General features: G+C 42.6%; 1 protein-coding gene across 1 annotated transcript in view; it reads left to right on the top strand.

Annotated features, from left to right (window-relative positions):
* Positions 1–17,478, top strand: part of LOC139155603 (NACHT, LRR and PYD domains-containing protein 12-like) — a 41,105-nt gene extending 23,627 nt beyond the window's left edge. Inside the window, 13 exon segments of the mRNA XM_070730802.1 lie at positions 1,062–1,232; positions 2,858–3,028; positions 3,106–3,276; positions 3,623–3,793; positions 4,586–4,756; positions 4,940–5,110; positions 5,438–5,608; positions 5,797–5,967; positions 6,154–6,315; positions 6,508–6,671; positions 6,856–7,026; positions 7,199–7,369; positions 17,367–17,478. Of these exon segments, the coding sequence (XP_070586903.1) occupies positions 1,062–1,232; positions 2,858–3,028; positions 3,106–3,276; positions 3,623–3,793; positions 4,586–4,756; positions 4,940–5,110; positions 5,438–5,608; positions 5,797–5,967; positions 6,154–6,315; positions 6,508–6,670 (1,693 nt within the window). The 3' untranslated portion in view covers position 6,671; positions 6,856–7,026; positions 7,199–7,369; positions 17,367–17,478.
* The last annotated feature ends 13 nt before the right edge of the window (positions 17,479–17,491 follow it).

Consider the following 17,491-nt stretch of genomic DNA (forward strand, 5'->3'; position numbering starts at 1 on the left):
GACCACCCAATTTGCATTGAAAGATGTTGAAAGAAAATGCAGGCCATCCTGCATAAGTTTGGTAGTCCTTCACTGCCTATGCATAATAGTTCTGTGTGTAACTGATTGACTGGATCGGGGGGTGAAACTCGCAGCATTAAGTTGTCACATGACATATTGCAACTTTTCCCCCTTTGCTAAAATGGGCGTGGGTATGGCCAGTGACGCTTCCAACCCACAGGTCAGGAATTTGACATCCTCGACTAGATGATCTAAAGTGGCTTTGGCCATGGCAATCTTATTCTTTAAAATACCATTCTTGACTCCAAAGTTGTATAAATGTACTGGTCATGTCCTTTGATAAAGAGGATGGAGAGAAAGAGAAGTTTCTTGACCTGTCTTGGCTTGGATGATTCCAGTTGCAGTGGAGCCAAAGTTCAATTCCAGTAAGCCCCCAGGATGCCTTGTTTGCACCCAGCAACAACTCCTATAAAGAAAAATGTGGAATATTTGAGAGATTTGGCAAGAAACCTGCAGAAGAGTCAAAGCTGAGAAGGAAACTGCCACAGCTGCATATTGAATGGGAGCTCAGTGTAGTTGATTTATTGGCCTCACTTCTTGAGAGCAAATGCTGAGAACAACTTTGTAAGCCTCAGATCTGTGAGGCTTCCCATTACTGGGTTTCTTGGGTTTTTTAATTTGCAGTTGTCACTTGTAATTGGGTTCCCAGTATCAATCTATGTCAGTTTGTGGCTACATTTACATTGTCATTGAATATTGATTAAAAACATCTCAAGGGTCTGTGGGAGCTTGCATGTCACTGGACTGGGAAAGCATCCACATTACTACCTTGCTGCCTGATAGCCATTAGTGCTGGCACAGAAAAAATTGTTCTAAGCCTCAAAAATAAAATAAATGGAATGTAAGAGAATATAAACTCTGGAAATTTCTTGATTAACTGCCCATAACTATTGCTTTTAATTGTTTTTAATTATTATTGTCTTTACCATCTATTTTTATATGTGGTACTACTAATCAGAAGGTATCATTTTAATTCTTCTGAGTGATTACTGTTCTTTCAGTTTGGATGGCTGGTCCTTCACAGAGTCCTGTAGCAGGCATCTTGCTAAAGTCTTCAAGAAAAACCAGAGATTGAAAATGTTACGCTTGGCCCCCAAGGACATAGATGACAGAGCAGCAGAACTGTTGTGTGAGGGGCTCCAACACATGGACTGTAAAATAGAAACATTAGTGTGAGTGTTCAGTATTTCTTTCACAGTTTGATGTGTGATGCTTTCTCTTGAGCTCTGGAAAAGAGCCAGGAAAAGACGGTTATAGTTTTGAAATTTAACCATATTCTTTTCTGTTCCTTCCAGATTACTGTTTTCTAAGATACAATTATACTATATTTGTGATCATAATCGAAAGACCACAAAAATTTAATATAACAATTTTCTAGAAGATATTAGATGGAGGGGGGATTCCTAGTAGTTGAGCTCACAAGTTTATAAATGATAATTAAGCAATTTGCAAATATCAACTAAAGGATTCAGTTCAATTCAATTCAATTCTAATGTGTTAAAAGTTTAGAGATGGACTTTACATATTTTGTATTTGGTCATTTTTTGTAAATTCTCAAGATACTTTAATTTTTTAAAAACTCTATCTCAAGTTTTTATTTGAAATTTACAGCAATCATTTTGTTATTTGGCTGGACTGAATAGTTGTGAAGGGTTCAAAGATAGCCAGAGACCGTGTGGGAGAGAGTAAAATAATTTTTATTTTCCAGCCAGCTTTCTTATACAAAGAATTGTTATCTCTAACCTACTTCGGCTGTGCACATGCACAATTTTACATGATGTGATAACTTGTATACAATGAACAATATATCATTGATAATGTAGCAGAAGCAAGGACAAACTTTAGGGAGTTATTTTTAGGAAGTCTTAGCAACAAGCCCCCTGGCACATTTCTCTTGCCCCAGGCTTGAGCTTCCCAGGCCTACCCAGAAACTCCGTGCTAACAGAATTATATGAACTGAGCATCCACATGTGGCTTTTGGTCATATCTGGGCTTGCCCAACCATATGGCATTTGACCTATACAAAGAATACTACACTGGACTATGTTTGCAAGGTGACAAGCATGCCCAGAATTTCACAGCATGCCCAGAAAGACTCAGTAAGTGCCAGCAAGCATTTATTCCCATAGCTACTTAAACTCTCAGTTCCCAGCACCCAGGACCTCTTTCCTTTTTAGACACAGCTTCTTAGTAAACATTCCCTACATATGTCTAAAGCTGCACCATCTTCAGAAAGATTTGTGAAGACAATGCAGGAAGCTAGGAGGGAAAGGCTAGCAAAGAGAGTGCATCATTAGCAACTTAACAAAAAGGGAAAGGAAGGCTAACTGGCAGGGATTAAGACAAAGGGAAGCCGTTCAGTTCTGGAGAGGCTAAAATGTCTCCCTTTTCAACCCCAAAATGCAGACAAAGCTTCCAATCTGGGGAAGCTATGAATATTCTTAATTTAGACAATTTTATTTATTTATTTAGTCAAGTACGTGTGGGTAATATACAGTACATAGATATAACATTATTCATATCTAAAAGATGGGTACTAATAAGAGGGAATGTTGTAAGCTGTCCCGTGTGCACAGAGAGGGGCAGCATATAAGTCCAACCAACCAACCAACCAACCAATCAATCAATTAACAAACAAACAAACAAACATTAGGAGAGGGACAATAGGCACCCTGGTGCACATAATAGTAGGGAGCCAGTTCAGATACCACAGATAATCACATTTCATTCAATAATTATAAAAATACATTCAAGTGTTCTTTTTCAAAAGATAACTGTAATTTCCCCTTTTCTCCAGGCTTGCAAGAAAGGCCATCAGTGAATCATGCAGCAGGCATTTTGCAGAAGTACTCAGTAAAATGCAAAGGTTGAAAGCATTAGGCTTGTCCCTAAAGAACGTAGATGACAAATCAATGGAGTTACTGTGTAGAGGACTCAAACATCCAGAATGTAAAATAGAAATACTACAGTAAGTGATCCCCACCCCACCTTTTCCCAGTTTGATCTCTGCAGCAACTGTCTTTTCATGATTACTGTTCCCTGCAGGCTTGGTGGAGGGATCCTGACAGAGTCCTGCAGCAGGAATCTTGCAGAAGTACTCAGGAAAAACCAGAGATTGACAGAGTTATATTTGCTCCTTAATAACACAAATGACAAAACAATGGAACTGTTGTGTGATGGGCTCAGTCATCCAGAATGTAAAATAGAAACCATACAGTAAGTGATTTTCCTCCTTTCAGTTTAATTACTGCAACAGCCTTTTGATGGTTAAATGTTTTATTTTTTATTTATTTATTTGTATTGTCCAGTACGTATTAGTATACAAAAATTTATATACATGATACTAGTAAAAGAGGAACATTAGGACGGGGATGGAAGGCACTCTCGTGTAGTTATGCATGCCCCTTACTGACCTCTTAGGAATAATTTTGGAAATATATCCAGAGAGAGCTGTTAAGTTGCCGTACGTAATCACATTTCATTCAGTTCCTACATAATACATTATATGCTTGTTTTTGAACAAATATAATTTAATTTAATTATTCATTCTATTTATCTGCAGGCTAGATGGAAAGACCCTGACTGAATCTTGCAGCAGACATCTTGCAGAGGTACTCAGAAAAAACCAAAAATTGAGTGTGTTATACTTGTTCCTAAAGAACCCAGATGACAAAATAATGGAATTGCTATGCAATGGGCTCAAACATCCAGAATGTACAATACAGTCACTACAGTAAGTGATTGTTGTTTTTTCCTTTCAGTTTCAGAATGTACATGTCTATGGGCTGTTAATATTCTTGAAATATATCCAGGGAGAGGCAGTTTGGTTGGCATGTATGATAACATTCCCTTCAGTTTCTGTAAAAAAAACACCTTGTTTTTCAATAGGTAATTGTATTTTTCTTGGCTTTTCTCTGCAGACTTACCTACCTACCTACCTATCATCTGTCTGTCTGTCTGTCTGTCTGTCTGTCTATCCATCCATCCATCCATCCATCCATCCATCCATCCATCCATCCATCCATCTATCTATCTATCTATCCATCTATCCATGCAGATGTTAAATAAAAGAGGAGAGAGGACCGAGCCCTGAGGCGAGGCCTAAGGTCGACCTCTGTCCTCCCACCAACACTGACTGATCAGAGAGATAGGAGGAGAACCAATGTATAATGGTACTTTCCACTCCCAACTCCCTTAGCCATCACAGAAGGATAGCAAGGTCAATGGTATTGAAAGCAACTGAGAGGTCAAGTAGCACCAAGATAGAGGATGACCTCTATCTCGGGCTTGCCAGAGATCATCCATCAGAGTCATCAGTTTCTATGCTGTAGCCAGGCCTGACGCCAGATTGAAAAGGGTCTAGATAATCCATTTCTTCCAATTACCTTAGGAGCTATAGCACTACCACTTTCTCTACAACCTTCCCACAAAGGGAAGGTTGGAGACAGGAGGGAAATTCATATATAAATACAGTCCATGCTTATTTTTCAAGAAATAATAATAATTTTTTGGATCCTTTCTGCAGGCTTGATGGAAAGTTCTTGACTGAATCCTCTAGCAAATATCTTGCATTATTATTCAGAAAAAAACAGAGATTGAGAACAATACATATGATCTTCAATAGCACCGATGACAAAACTATGGAACTACTGTGTGATGGGCTCAGTCATCCAGAATGTAAAATAGAAACAATAGAGTAAGTGACTATTCCGTCCTTTCAGTTTGATCTCTGCAATCGTCTTTTGTTGATTAACATTGTGGAAATATATCCAGAGAAAAGCAGCTGAAGCATAATTACATCCCCCTCAGTTCCTATAAAAATAAGCTATATGCTGGTTTTTCAGGACATAATTGTAATTTTTCAGACTACTTTCTGCAGGCTTGCTGGAGAGGTCTTGAACGAATCCTGCAGCAGGCATCTTGCTGAAGTACTCAGGAAGAATCAGAGATTGAAAAAGTTAATACTGTCCCTCAAGAACCGAGATGATAAAATAATGGAAGTGCTGTGTGATGGGCTCAAACAACCAGAATGTACAATAGAGACACTAAAGTAAGCGACAGTTATTTTTCCTTTCAGTTTGGTCTGCAGAACCATCATTTGGAAATTAATATTCTGGAAATGTATTCAGGGAGAGGATTTGCCACACATAATCACGTTTCCTTTAGTTCCTATAAAACACATTCCATAGTTTTGTCCATGGATATTCTCAATCATCCAGGTTATGGTTGTCCCAAAAGTGCTTCCCCCTCCCCTCCCAAAAGGCAATTGGACTTTGTTTTTCCCCTGCTGCCATACACTCCTTTAATTCCTATGAGAATAAATTGCATGCTTGTTTTTTCAACAGATAATTGTTATTTTCCTTCCTTTTTTGGACAGCCTTACTGAAGGGTTCATCACCAAATCTGGCAGTAGACATCTTGCAGAAGTAATCAGGAAAAAACAGAGATTGAAAAGGTTAAACTTGTACCTAGACAATGAAAATAACGAAGCAGTGGAAGTGCTGTGTGAGGGCATCAAACATCCAGAATGTACTGTAAATACGCTACAGTAAGTGATCTTTTCCCTTTTCAATTTGATCTGTACAAATGTTTTTTGGCCATTAATATTCTGGGAATATATCTGGTGGAGGCAGTTCAGTTGCCATCAAGAATAACATTCACTTCATTCTCTCTAAAAATATATTCCAGACTTATTTGTCAAAAGATAATGGTGATTTTTTCATACTTGTTTTGCAGACTTGCTGGAGAGATCATGACAGAATCCTGCAGCAGGCATCTTGCTGAAGTACTCACGAAAAACCAGAGATTGAGAGAGTTAGATTTGCTCCTTAATAACACAAATGACAAAATAATGGAACTGATGTATGATGGGCTCAGTCATCCAGAATGTAAAATAGAAACGATACGGTAAATGGTTTTCCCCCTTTCAATTTGACCTGCACAACTGTTTTTGACTATTAATATTCTGGGAATATATCTGGCGGAGGCAGTTCAGTTGCCATTCAGAATAACATTCACTTCATTCTCTAAAAATATATTCCAGACTTTTTTGTCAAAAGATAATGGTGATTTTTTTCATACTTTTTTTTGCAGACTTGCTGGAGAGATCCAGACAGAATCCTGCAGCAGGCATCTTGCTGAAGTACTCAGGAAAAACCAGAGATTGAGAAAGATATATTTGTTCCTTAATAACACAGATGACAAAAGAATGGAACTAATGTGTGATGGGCTCAATCATCCAGAATGTAAAATAGAGTAAGTGATTTTTCCTCTTTCAGTTTGATCTTCACAACTGTCTTTTGATGGTTAATATTTTGGAAATATATCAAGAGAGAAAGCTGTTAAGTTGCTGAACATAATAATCCCATTTCCTTCAGTTCCTACAAAATACATTCTGTGCTTGTTTTTGAACAAATAACTTTAATTATTCAGTCTATTTATCTGCAGGCTGGATGGAAAGACCCTGACTGAATCTTGCAGCAGACATCTTGCAGAGTTACTCAGGAAAAACCAAAAACTGTGTGTGTTATACTTGTTCCTAAAGAACCCAGATGACAAAATAATGGAATTGCTATGCAATGGGCTCAAACATGTACAATACAGACACTAGAGTAAGCGATTGTTATTTTTTTCCTTTCAATGTCATACATACATGTCTACGGACTGTTAATATTCTAGAAATATATCCAGAGAGAGGCAGTTTGGTTGGCATATATGATTACATTCCCTTCAGTTTCTGTAAAAAATACTTATTTTTAAACAGGTAATTGTATTTTTCTTGGCCTTTCTCTGCAGAATTTCTTTTCAGAGTCTGACAGAATCCTGCTGTAGGCATTTTGCAGAAGTATTCAGGAAAAACCACAGCTTGAGAGTGTTGTACTTCTCTTTTGAGGATGCAAATGACAGAAAAATGGAACTTCTGTGTGATGGTCTCAAACATCCAGAATGTACAATAAAGATGCTACAGTAAGTGAATTTTATTCTTTCAGATTGATTTGTACAAATGTATTTTTGGCAGTTAATATTCCCGAAATATATCCATGGAGTTGCCATACATAATCACATCCACTTCAATTCACAAATACAGTCCGTGCCTATTTTTCAAGAAATAATAATAATTTTTGGATCCTTTCTGCAGGCTTGATGGAGAGTTCTTGACTGAATCCTCTAGCAGGGATCTTGCCTTATTATTCAGGAAAAATCAGAGACTGAGAGAGCTAAGACTGTCCCTCGAAAACCCAGATGATAAAATAATGGAAGTGCTATGTAAAGGGCTCAAACATCCTCAATGTAATATTGAGGCACTAGAGTAAGTATCCATTGTTTTCTTTTCAGTTGATGTGCTAATCATCTCTTGAGTGCTTATCATCTGGAAATATATCTGTCAGCCCTGGATCCATCTTTGGTCAGACTTTACAGGGCTGCCACAGTAGGAATGGGAGAGTAGCAAAGGAACTATAGTATAGAGTCTGCGGAGAGGGGTGGCATACAAATCTAATAAATAATAATAATAATAATAATAATAATAATAATAATAATAATAATAACATTCTTTCACATGTGATCAAGGTCTGGCTACTGGCAACTGGAGGGGAGGGAATGAAGTTTGACAGCAGCTGACACAGGGGATTGATTGGGCCATGTGATGTGACAGTGAAGGGGGTGAGTTTTAGTCAGTGGTGGGAGTCAAATAATTCCACCACTAGTTCACTGAAAATACGAGCATGTGCGTTTCAGTGTGTGCACGTGCAACTTCTACATATGCATTCATGCATGGCTTCCATGCATATGCGCATGGTTTCCACACATGAATGCACACATGTAGCTTCCTCTATGTGGTGAGGTTGACTGAGCAGCCTTTCGGGGCCTCCTCCCCTCCATCTCTGCTCTCTAGGGCAATGGCTGCTTCTCTTCACACTGCTGGGAGAGCATCTTGTGCAATTTAGCATCTGTGAGCCGCCACTTTCCTCTTAAGTCCCGTCCGGAAAGCATTATTTTACATTTGGAAACATTAAACTGCAGTTTCCATTGCTTTGACCATTTATCTAGTAAATCTAAATCATTTACCATATTACAGACCCCTCCAGGAATATCAACCCTATTGCACACTTTAGAGTCATCGGCAAATAGGCAAACCTTCCCTACCAAACCTTCCCCTATGTCACTCACAAACATTAAAAAGAATAGGACCCAGAACAGACCCTTGTGGCACTCCGCTTGTAACCTGTCTCTGCTCAGAATACTCACCATTAACAATAACTCTGATGTCTATGCTTCAGCCAGCTGCAAATCCACTGAACTATCCAGGGATTAAGTCCAATCTTCACTAATTTATCTATCAGCTCTTTATGTGGAACCGTATCAAAAGCTTTGCTGGTCTAGATAGGCAATATCCACGGCACCACTTTCATCCAACACCTTTGTGACATAGTCAAAGAAATCAATGAGATTAGTCTGACATGATTTGCCTTCAGTAAAGCCATGCTGATTTGGGTCCAATAAGTTATTGTTTTTTAGGTGCTGATTTATCCTCTTTAAAACTAGTTTTAAAAAGTAATGTTAAAGCCAAAAAGCCAGAGCTCATAGTAGAACACATTTCTAAAAACTCTGGAGATTTAACAGGCCAAAGTTGATCTAGAGTGGCTAATGCATTTTGCAACTTGCATCATCTAATGCACATACTATTCTGTGGAGAAACACCAGCAAAACAAAAGTACTGATGGAAGAGAATATTTGTAGCTCAGGGTTGAATTGTGATGTCCTTGGTGCTCTCTGAGCTTGGTTGTTTTCTTTCAGATGTTTCATTACCAAACATAGTAACATCATCAGTGAACTTGATGGAAAAAGACAAGATGGTCTTAATCTCAGTATCCCTGCTTTAGAGATACTGGCTGCTCAGCTAATGGGTATTTCTGATGAGCAGAAACAAAAGAAGTTTGATGGTCATCGAGTCAGAAGCAGGGAGACATCACCTGTCCGTCCCAAATCGCCAATTCGGACACACGCCCCTGCCCCGGCCTCTCCCGCCTGGCGTATTTGTTGTTTGGTCCTAATTCCTCCGGGTGGAAATAGCTCCAACTTGAGAAACGGAGTTTCTTTTAAAAACTCGCTACGCCTTCTGGGCCAATGAACAGGGGGAGCATCGGCGTTTTGGACAGAAAAGGGCCGAAGCTGGAGGGGGCGGAGATACCGATGCTTCGCTTGTTAATTTTTTTCTTTTGAGACTCTCCCAGCTTTTGCCGCAAGGGGGCAGCATGTGACCGTGCAGCGCCAAATCTGCAAACTTCCTAAGAGTTTTTTCTTAGGAAGGGAAAGATGTAAAAGTCTTTGAAAAAGAGTTGCGAGGTATCCATAGTGTCCCCCCCCCACTACCACATGTTTAGCTGGAAAATGCCGATCTACAAAGATTGGCACCCAAACCATCCATGTGACAGAAAGGTAGACAATAAGTCATAGAGATTTTCTATATTGTGAGAGAGTGGTTTCCTTGAAACCTGAAGAAGGAAAAGTAACACCTTCAATTTCTCATCATTATTAAACAATCAAAAACCAATGTGGAAAGTCAGCGCCCACCCTCCAAGGCTGAGAGGCTCCAAAATAGAAGAGTGACTAAATTTGAACTTAAATGAAAATGGGGGTTTCCCTGACTCAGACCAACCAATCCTACATGGAGTTGGAGCTGAAAAAGGGGAGCATTTTCTTGTGTGAGGGGTTCATCTTAGGAGAAGAGCTTTGTTTTCCCTGTAGCCTTCTCTGCACTTCTTGCACACGGGAGAAGAAGAATCTGCACGGTCTCCAAATTATTTCCTAGTATTACAACTCTGTTCAGAAAGAAGCAGGAAAGGTATGGGAGACCTGAGTGAAATAGCAACTGGCTGCCTTTACTTATTTTATTTATTTTATTTTGTTTAAAGTTTTATGGAGACAACGCATCTTCAAGGCAGCTGCACAGGAAATGTGACTCATCCAAGAAGAGCTAGAAGGAGGAAGGGAGGGTCATGTTTGAAAACTAAAGTTCTTTTTAAAAGGGGAACGGCGGCCAATGCTTTATCTCTCTATGAATTTAGGATCAATGTAGCTTTCAATCTCCCTTACTTCACCACAGAACGGTAAGCCTCACATTGAAAACCTTAAACACGAGAAGGTTGGATTTTGAGGTACATATTTGCATGATAGACTTGTGTTGGAGGAACCAGTGCTTTGTCCAAGCATGCAGATTTTAAGAGTTATCGGTAATTTCTGTGGGGAAAAAATATGTCCTGGAAAGGAAGAGGCCTTTCAGTTGAGCTTAAACTGGGGCTGGAGAAGGCGAGTCTTTGATATCCACCATCGGTCTATAAACATGTGAGGGCTTTTCGGAAGTTCTGCTTGGCTCAAGGCCTGGCTCCTCATACAGGAATTGTACTTGATGCTGGGATGAAAGAACTTTAGAGGCCCTTTCTGTTTCTGTCTTGTGACCTTCTAAGGCAGTGATTTTCAACCTTTTTTGAGCCGCGGCACATTTTTTACATTTACAGAATCCTGGGGCACACCACCAACCAAAATGACACAAATCAAATAAATAAATAAATAAATACATACATACATACATACATACATACATACATACATACATACATACATACATACATAACCCCCTCGTATATACAATCCCATGTAACATCCCCTTATAAATACAGTCAATCATCAATCATCCCTACTCAAATTTATATCTCATTTCTGGGTACTTCTCCTGTCTTTCCCCCTTTTCTCTCTCATGTTTGTCATTTCTCTCTCTTCCTCCCTTTTTCCCTCATTCCTTTTCCCTATCACTTCTCTTTTTCCATCCCTGTCTCTCTCCCCCCCTTATGTGTGTGTGTGTGTATACACACTGGAACCATTTCCAAAACCAGTTGAGGGCTGGGGTTTTTTCTCTTTTATTCTTTTCAAAAAGAGGTGTGGGCTGGGGGGCATTTCTTATTATTTGGGTGCTTTTTACCATATGCTTCAAGAATCACCCCTCTCTCTCTCTTTTGTTTCTCTCTCCTCTCATTCTCTGCCTCAATCATTTCTCCTTTTTTCTCCCTTTTGTTCTCATTTCTCTCTCTCCTTTCCTCTCCCTATCTGTCTCTCTTGCTTTCTCTCTCTCTTGCTATCTCTTTTTCTCTTATTTTCTTTCTCTCTCTCTCTTGTTCTCTCTTATTTTCTTTCTCTCTCTCTTGTTCTTTCTCTCTCTCTTTCTCTCTCGCTCCCTCTTTCTCTCTTTTTCTCACTTTCTCTCTTGTTTTCTCTCTCTCTCTTGCTTTCTCTCTCTTGTTTTCTTTCTCACACTCTTTCTCTCTCTTGTTCTCTCTCTTGCTATCTCTTTCTCTTCCCCCTTTCTCTCTCTCTCTTTCTCACTTTCTCTCTATCTTGCTCTCTGTTGCTCTCACTCACTCTCGTTCTCTCTCCGTTCTTCTCAGCGGAGGCTGGTGAAGGTGATATTCAATGTCAGGAGCGCGCGGGCGGTTGCGCGCGCTCCCTACCCCCCTGCTAGCCACTCGGAATATTCAAAATAAGAAAAGCCTTCACCGGCGAAGGTTTTTCTTATTTTGAATATTCCGAGCGGCTAGTAGAGGGGTAGGGAGCGCGCGCAACCGCCCGCGCGCTGGCCTCCGCTGAGAAGAACGGAGAGAGAATGAGAGTTGGGCCATTTTTTGTCTCCTGCATTCCGGGTGCGGGAGGAGCCACGCCGAAAGGCAGGAGACAGCGGAGGAGGAGAGGGGGCGGGTGGGGGGCAGCACCGAAAGGCCGAGGGGGCCGGAGGCACCGTGGGGAGGCAGGGGCGGCCGCGGCTCCCTTCCCTTCTGCTGCTGGCGCCTCCCCGCCCCCCCTGCGGGCTGGCAGGGAGATGAGGAGCGCACTTTCGGGGAAGCGACGGTGCTTTCGGGGAAGCGACGAGAAGCCATGGGCGCGAGGGGGCCGACTTTCAAAGCAAACTTTGCCCGCCTCCCGCGGGAGGGTGCCAATAGCGGCGGTGGCGGGGGGGGGCAATAGCGGGGGGGCTGAACCACCTCGCGGCACACCTGACCATGTCTCGCGGCACACTAGTGTGCCGCGGCACACCGGTTGAAAAACACTGTTCTAAGGCATTGTTTCTGGGAAGGGTTTTAATTCATTGATTTGGCCAGTTCCTGTGATTTTATATAGACAAACTCTCCTGGCTTTTTAGCGGGCAGCCATGCTAACTAGAGCAGTGATTTTCAACCTTTTTTGAACCGCGGCACATTTTTTACATTTACAAAATCCTGGGGCACACCACCAATCAAAATGACACTCTAAGACACTCACCTCTCTTTCCCATCCCTCTCCCCCCCCCCCCGTGTGTGTGTGTGCGTGTGTGTGTATACACACTCTTAAACCATTTCCAAAGACAGGGGAGGGCTGGGGGGGGTGTTCTCTCTTATTCTTTCCAAAAACAGGTGAGGGCTGGGTTTTTTTCCTCTCTTATTCTTTGGGTGCTTTTTATCATATGATTTAAATCAAGAGTCACTTCTCTCTCTCTTTTGTTTCTCTCTCTTTCCTCTCATTCTCTGCCTCAATCATTTTCTCATTTCTCTTTTTTTCTCCCCTTTTTTCTCTCATTTCTCTCTCTCCCTTCCTCTCCTTTTCTCTCTCTCTCTCTTGTTTTCTTTCTCTCTGTCTTGCTTTCTTTCTTTCTCTTTCTCTCTCTTTCTTTCTCTCTCCCCCTCTCTTTCTCTCTCTCTTACTTTCTTTCTCTCTTACTTTCTTTCTCTCTCTCTCTCTGTTGCTTTCTTTCTCTCTTACTCTCTTTCCCTCTCTGTGTGTCTTTCTTTCTCTCTCTCTCTCTCTTGCTTTCTCTCTCTCTGTCACACACACTCTCTCTCTCACTTTCTCTCTTGTACACCACGCCGGTAACAGATTAGCGGCTACCTCATAAGCCACTGGTGTATTCATCAAAGGCTCACTTTATTTCAAGATAAGGAAGATGTCAAGGAATAGTTTGGTTTAAGACTGTAATGAATGCTCATGATAAATCAGAAAGGTAAAGAAAAGATGAACGATAATACTAGCTTAAGAGTGTGAAGCACAATTTGTAGATATGACAGCAGTTACTCTGATTAAAAGAATCTGCTGCTGAACTTTACAGATAATATAGGTTTATAGCCTTTGGGCATTCTCAGGTGCTTTCTTACCTTTTATGGCAAGTTTTTATTTGTAATTTAGAATAAACATTTTGTTATTTGAGTGGATAATATAATTTCCTGACTTTTTCTTCAATTGTTTACTAGTTTTCTTTATAGTAAGGCTCCTTAAATCTTTCTTATGATTTTTGGAATCTGCTTTAATATAAATATTGACTTATGAGGTAGCCGCTAATCTACAATGAAAATTTTAATTTTCATCAACTACTAAGATATATTTGCCATATACTATATTTATTTATTTATTTATTTATTTATTTATTTATTATTTATTTATTTATTTATTTATTTAGATTTGTATGCCGCCCCTCTCCGCAGATGATGATGATGATTATTATTATTATTATTATTATTATTTGGATTATTATTGGCATTGAGAAATTTGGACTTACCAACTTTCAGGGAAGCAGTGGCAAAGTCAGCATTTCTCTTTGGACAAGGAGAGTACTTGAGATTGCCTCTAAGCATTCTAGACCAGGGGTGGCAGAGGTGGGCCTCAAACTGGAACTGCAGGAATGCTGTTCCAGTGATGGCAATGGAGTGCGTAGGCTCCCTCCATTGCCGCATGCCGTGGCATGCAACCGGCACAATTCTGGTAAAAATTACTGGGGTTTTGCTGCTGGGAAGAGATTTCGGCTGCTGCACATGCGCAGCAGCCAAATCTCACTGCCGCGCCTAGAGCGGCAGCTGGGACCAACAGCAAAAGCACCCTGCCCCAGCTCTGGCTGCGTGGCCTGCTCTTTGATCACCCGGGTCGCAGGAGAGATGCCTGCAGTGCAGGAGAGCACAAAACAGGCCACACGGCCAGAATTGGGGCAACCCAGCTTGCTCCCTGTGCCATGGCCCCTGCAGGAGGTGATCCAGGTAAGCAGGGGTGAAGGGTGTGAAAAGGTGAATAGCAGGGGGACCGAGGGCTAGCAGTGTAGCAGGGCAAGCAGCAACAGGAGCGAGGGTGATCGGTGTGGCCTGGTAGAGCTACGGGGGCTGGTGGTGGGGCCTGGCAGGGCTGCAGGGGCTGGTGGCAGGGCCGCGAGGGCTGGTGGCGGGGCCATGGGGGCTGGTGGTGGGGCTGTGGGGGCTGGTGGAGGGGCCTGGTGGGATGGCATGGCCTGGAAGGGCTGTGGGAGGTGGCGGGGCCACAGATGTATAGGGGCAGCATCACTGCCAGCAGGTCTTACCTTGTTTTGCCGGTTGCAAATGACCGGCAGCTCTTCTCACCAATTTCTGGGGTTTTTTTGTTTCCGTGCATGCACGGAAGCAAAAAACCTGAAAATCGCATGTACGTGCATCTTCGCACGAGATTTGGCTTCTGCACATGCACAGAAGCTGAATTAGGTGATGGGAAGCGTGCGCATGTGCGCGCTCCTAACACATTCCAGTACGGCTGGGATTGGTAATCCACCGCTGAGGGGCAGGGTGAAATGATCCCAGTTTGGACTGGATCTTGCATACTGGTAGCAGCGGCGGACCATGGTTTGGAGAACTGGTAATGACTGTTAGCTGACCACACTTCTGAATTGGTCCCCTGGTTGCTACTTGCTCTCCCTGGCCTGGCTCTATCCCAGCAGGCTTGATGTCAGTGGGGTCTTCCCCGGCACAGTGTAGTTCCAGGATGATGCTGTGCTGCCCTTGCTATCTGTCCCAAGCAAACTCTCCACCATTCGGAACTTCAACCAGTGATGGGCTCCTACGGGTCCGGTCCGGAATGCAGTACCGGTAGCAAAATTTGGGGGGGGGTTTGTTCTTTTTCCCCCTTCTGGGCTCTGGGTATGTTTTTCTTATCACAGTAAATGAGGTTGAATGTGTATAATTTTAGAAGAGCTGTGCGTGCATTTGTGTACATACACTTTATATAGTAGATAACGGGTAGGTTACTGCTCGGATGGGGGGGGAACGCAGTGGGGTAGCGAAAATGGAGCTTCCTCCCAGAGCACTCAATTTGCACTGAAAGATGTTGAAACAAAATGCATAAGCCACGCCCACAGTGTGGTAGTAAAAATCTTGGTAGCCTATCACTGACTGCAACGTGCCAGAAAATGCACCAAAGGCACAATAGGCTGCACTACCCAGCCCCACTCAATTGTGCTTCTTCTAGCCCACTTGCTCCATTGCATGAACGAAACAATTGGGCGGGTCTCCCTACCCTTGCCGAGTGCTGCACCCATAGCTCCGCCTGCCCAGCTCTGCCTTCCACCACATCCTGGGAGACAACCAGAGCGAGGGGCAGGCAGGAGAATGCGTGGGACTGGCCAGCTATCAGTTTAACTTCCTGATGAGACTTGGAGACCTCCTGGCATCGCCCACATGCTGGCTTGGCATCCATTGCTCAAGGAGCAGCACACCTGCACATGCCGGCACCTGACGGGGATGTGCCAATGCTGGCCTGCCTGCCTTCCCAAAGCACCTTTTTCCTTCTGCCGCTGCCGAGAGAAAGAGAAAAAGAAAGAGGAAGGAAGAGAGAGACATAAAAGAAAGAAGGAAAGGAAAGAAGGAAGAAAGGAAAGGTGTGGAAAGAAAAGGAAAGAAGGAAAGGAAGGGAAGGGAGGGGAAAGGAGGGGAAAGGAAAGGAAGAGAGAAGGAAGGAAGAAAGAAAGAAGAAAGAAAGAAAAAGAGAGAAAGAGAAAGGAAAAGAAAGGAAAAGAAGGGGAAAGATGGAAAGAAAGAACACTTATGATCACAATTGAGCCCAAAATTTTGGTTGCTAAGCAAGAGTGTTGTTAAGTAGGTTCCACCACAATTTGCAAGTTGGCCCTGACCACCCAGTCACCTGACCACCAAGTCACACCCACCTGAAGCCATGTCCTCCTGACCTCCAAGCCACACCCACAAAATAAGACATGCCCACAAAACAGATAGGGAAACCTTTTAGATTTGACCACTGACCAGGAGTCTCCCATCTTTTGAACCTTAGGGACCACCAAATTCATAATTTTAAATCCCATGGGCCACTGGGGTGGGGGAAAGAAGCTTAGCCATCTTTCAGGGCTACCTGTTTGCTTCTGAGAGTCCTTTGGATGGGAGGCCTGAGAGAAAGTGCCTGGTCCAGGGCAGCACACAGCCTGGAAACCTCCCAAGAAACTTGGTCAATCTGAGTGAAGGAAAACAAAGATGTGCAGACTGAACATGGCTTGCTGATGTTGGTGGGAAAGTCAGCCCCATATTCCAGAGCTGTAACTACAGTCCCTCCCCTCCCACCATCCCTTTTCTTCCCTTTCTTTTCCTTTCTTCCCCCTCCCCACTCCTCCATCTTTCCTTTCCTTTCCTTCTTTCCTTTCCTTCCATCCCCTCCCTCCTTTTTTCCCTTTCCTTTCCTTTCCTCTACTCTACTCTAACTTTCTGACTTACAACTTGGCTTAGCAAGTTAACTTATTCAAAGTTATGATGGACACCTTCCCCCAAAATGTATTCACAACATCACAGTTTTGATGTTCTGATGCCTCCTTTATATGGCTACATGACCACATTTCGGGCACTTAGCAACTGATCCGCATTTATGGGTGTTGCACTGTCACAGTGTCATGTGACCACAATTTGTAAAAATAGTTGTAAACTTGGGTCTGTCACATGGTGATTTGCTTTACAACTATGAAAGTGATGGTGAACCTACGACACCACTGCAACAAGTGGCACATGGAGCCACATCTGCTGGCACGCAAGCTGTTGTCCTAGCTCCTCCCCAACGTGCATGGGTGTGCCATCCAACTGATTTTTAGCTTGCACAGAGGCTCTGGGAAGGCATTTTTGGCTTCCAGAGAGCCTCCAGGGGATGCGGGAGGGCATTTTTACCTTCCACTGGCTCCATGGAAGCCTTTGAAGCCTTGGGTGGGTGAAACATGAGCCTACTGGGCCCACCAGAAGTTGGGAAAGAGGCCTTTCCTGGCTTCCAGAGGGCCTCTGGGGGGCAGGGAAAGCTGTTTTTGCCCTCCCCAGGCATTGAATTATTGGTGTAGGCATTTGCACATGTACAATAGCGCATCCCCACACTCTTTCGGCATCTGAGGGAAAAAAGGTTTGCCATCACTGAACTATGACAACTCATGATGGTAACGGGCAGGTTTCATTTAGTTGTAAGCAAAGAACTTACTTGTACTGAAGTGATGAAGAATATCTTCTGCCTTTTAGGATCAACCATCAACAGTAAAGAAATAGCAGCCAGCAAATACAAGCAAGAAGAGGGTTGGAGTAACACGTAACAGGTGGAGAAAAAGAAAAAGTGAAGCCACTCTTTACAGCAGGTATAAAAGTAA

Source organism: Erythrolamprus reginae, unplaced genomic scaffold (genome assembly GCF_031021105.1).
Source record: "Erythrolamprus reginae isolate rEryReg1 unplaced genomic scaffold, rEryReg1.hap1 H_32, whole genome shotgun sequence".
NCBI lineage: Eukaryota > Metazoa > Chordata > Lepidosauria > Squamata > Dipsadidae > Erythrolamprus > Erythrolamprus reginae.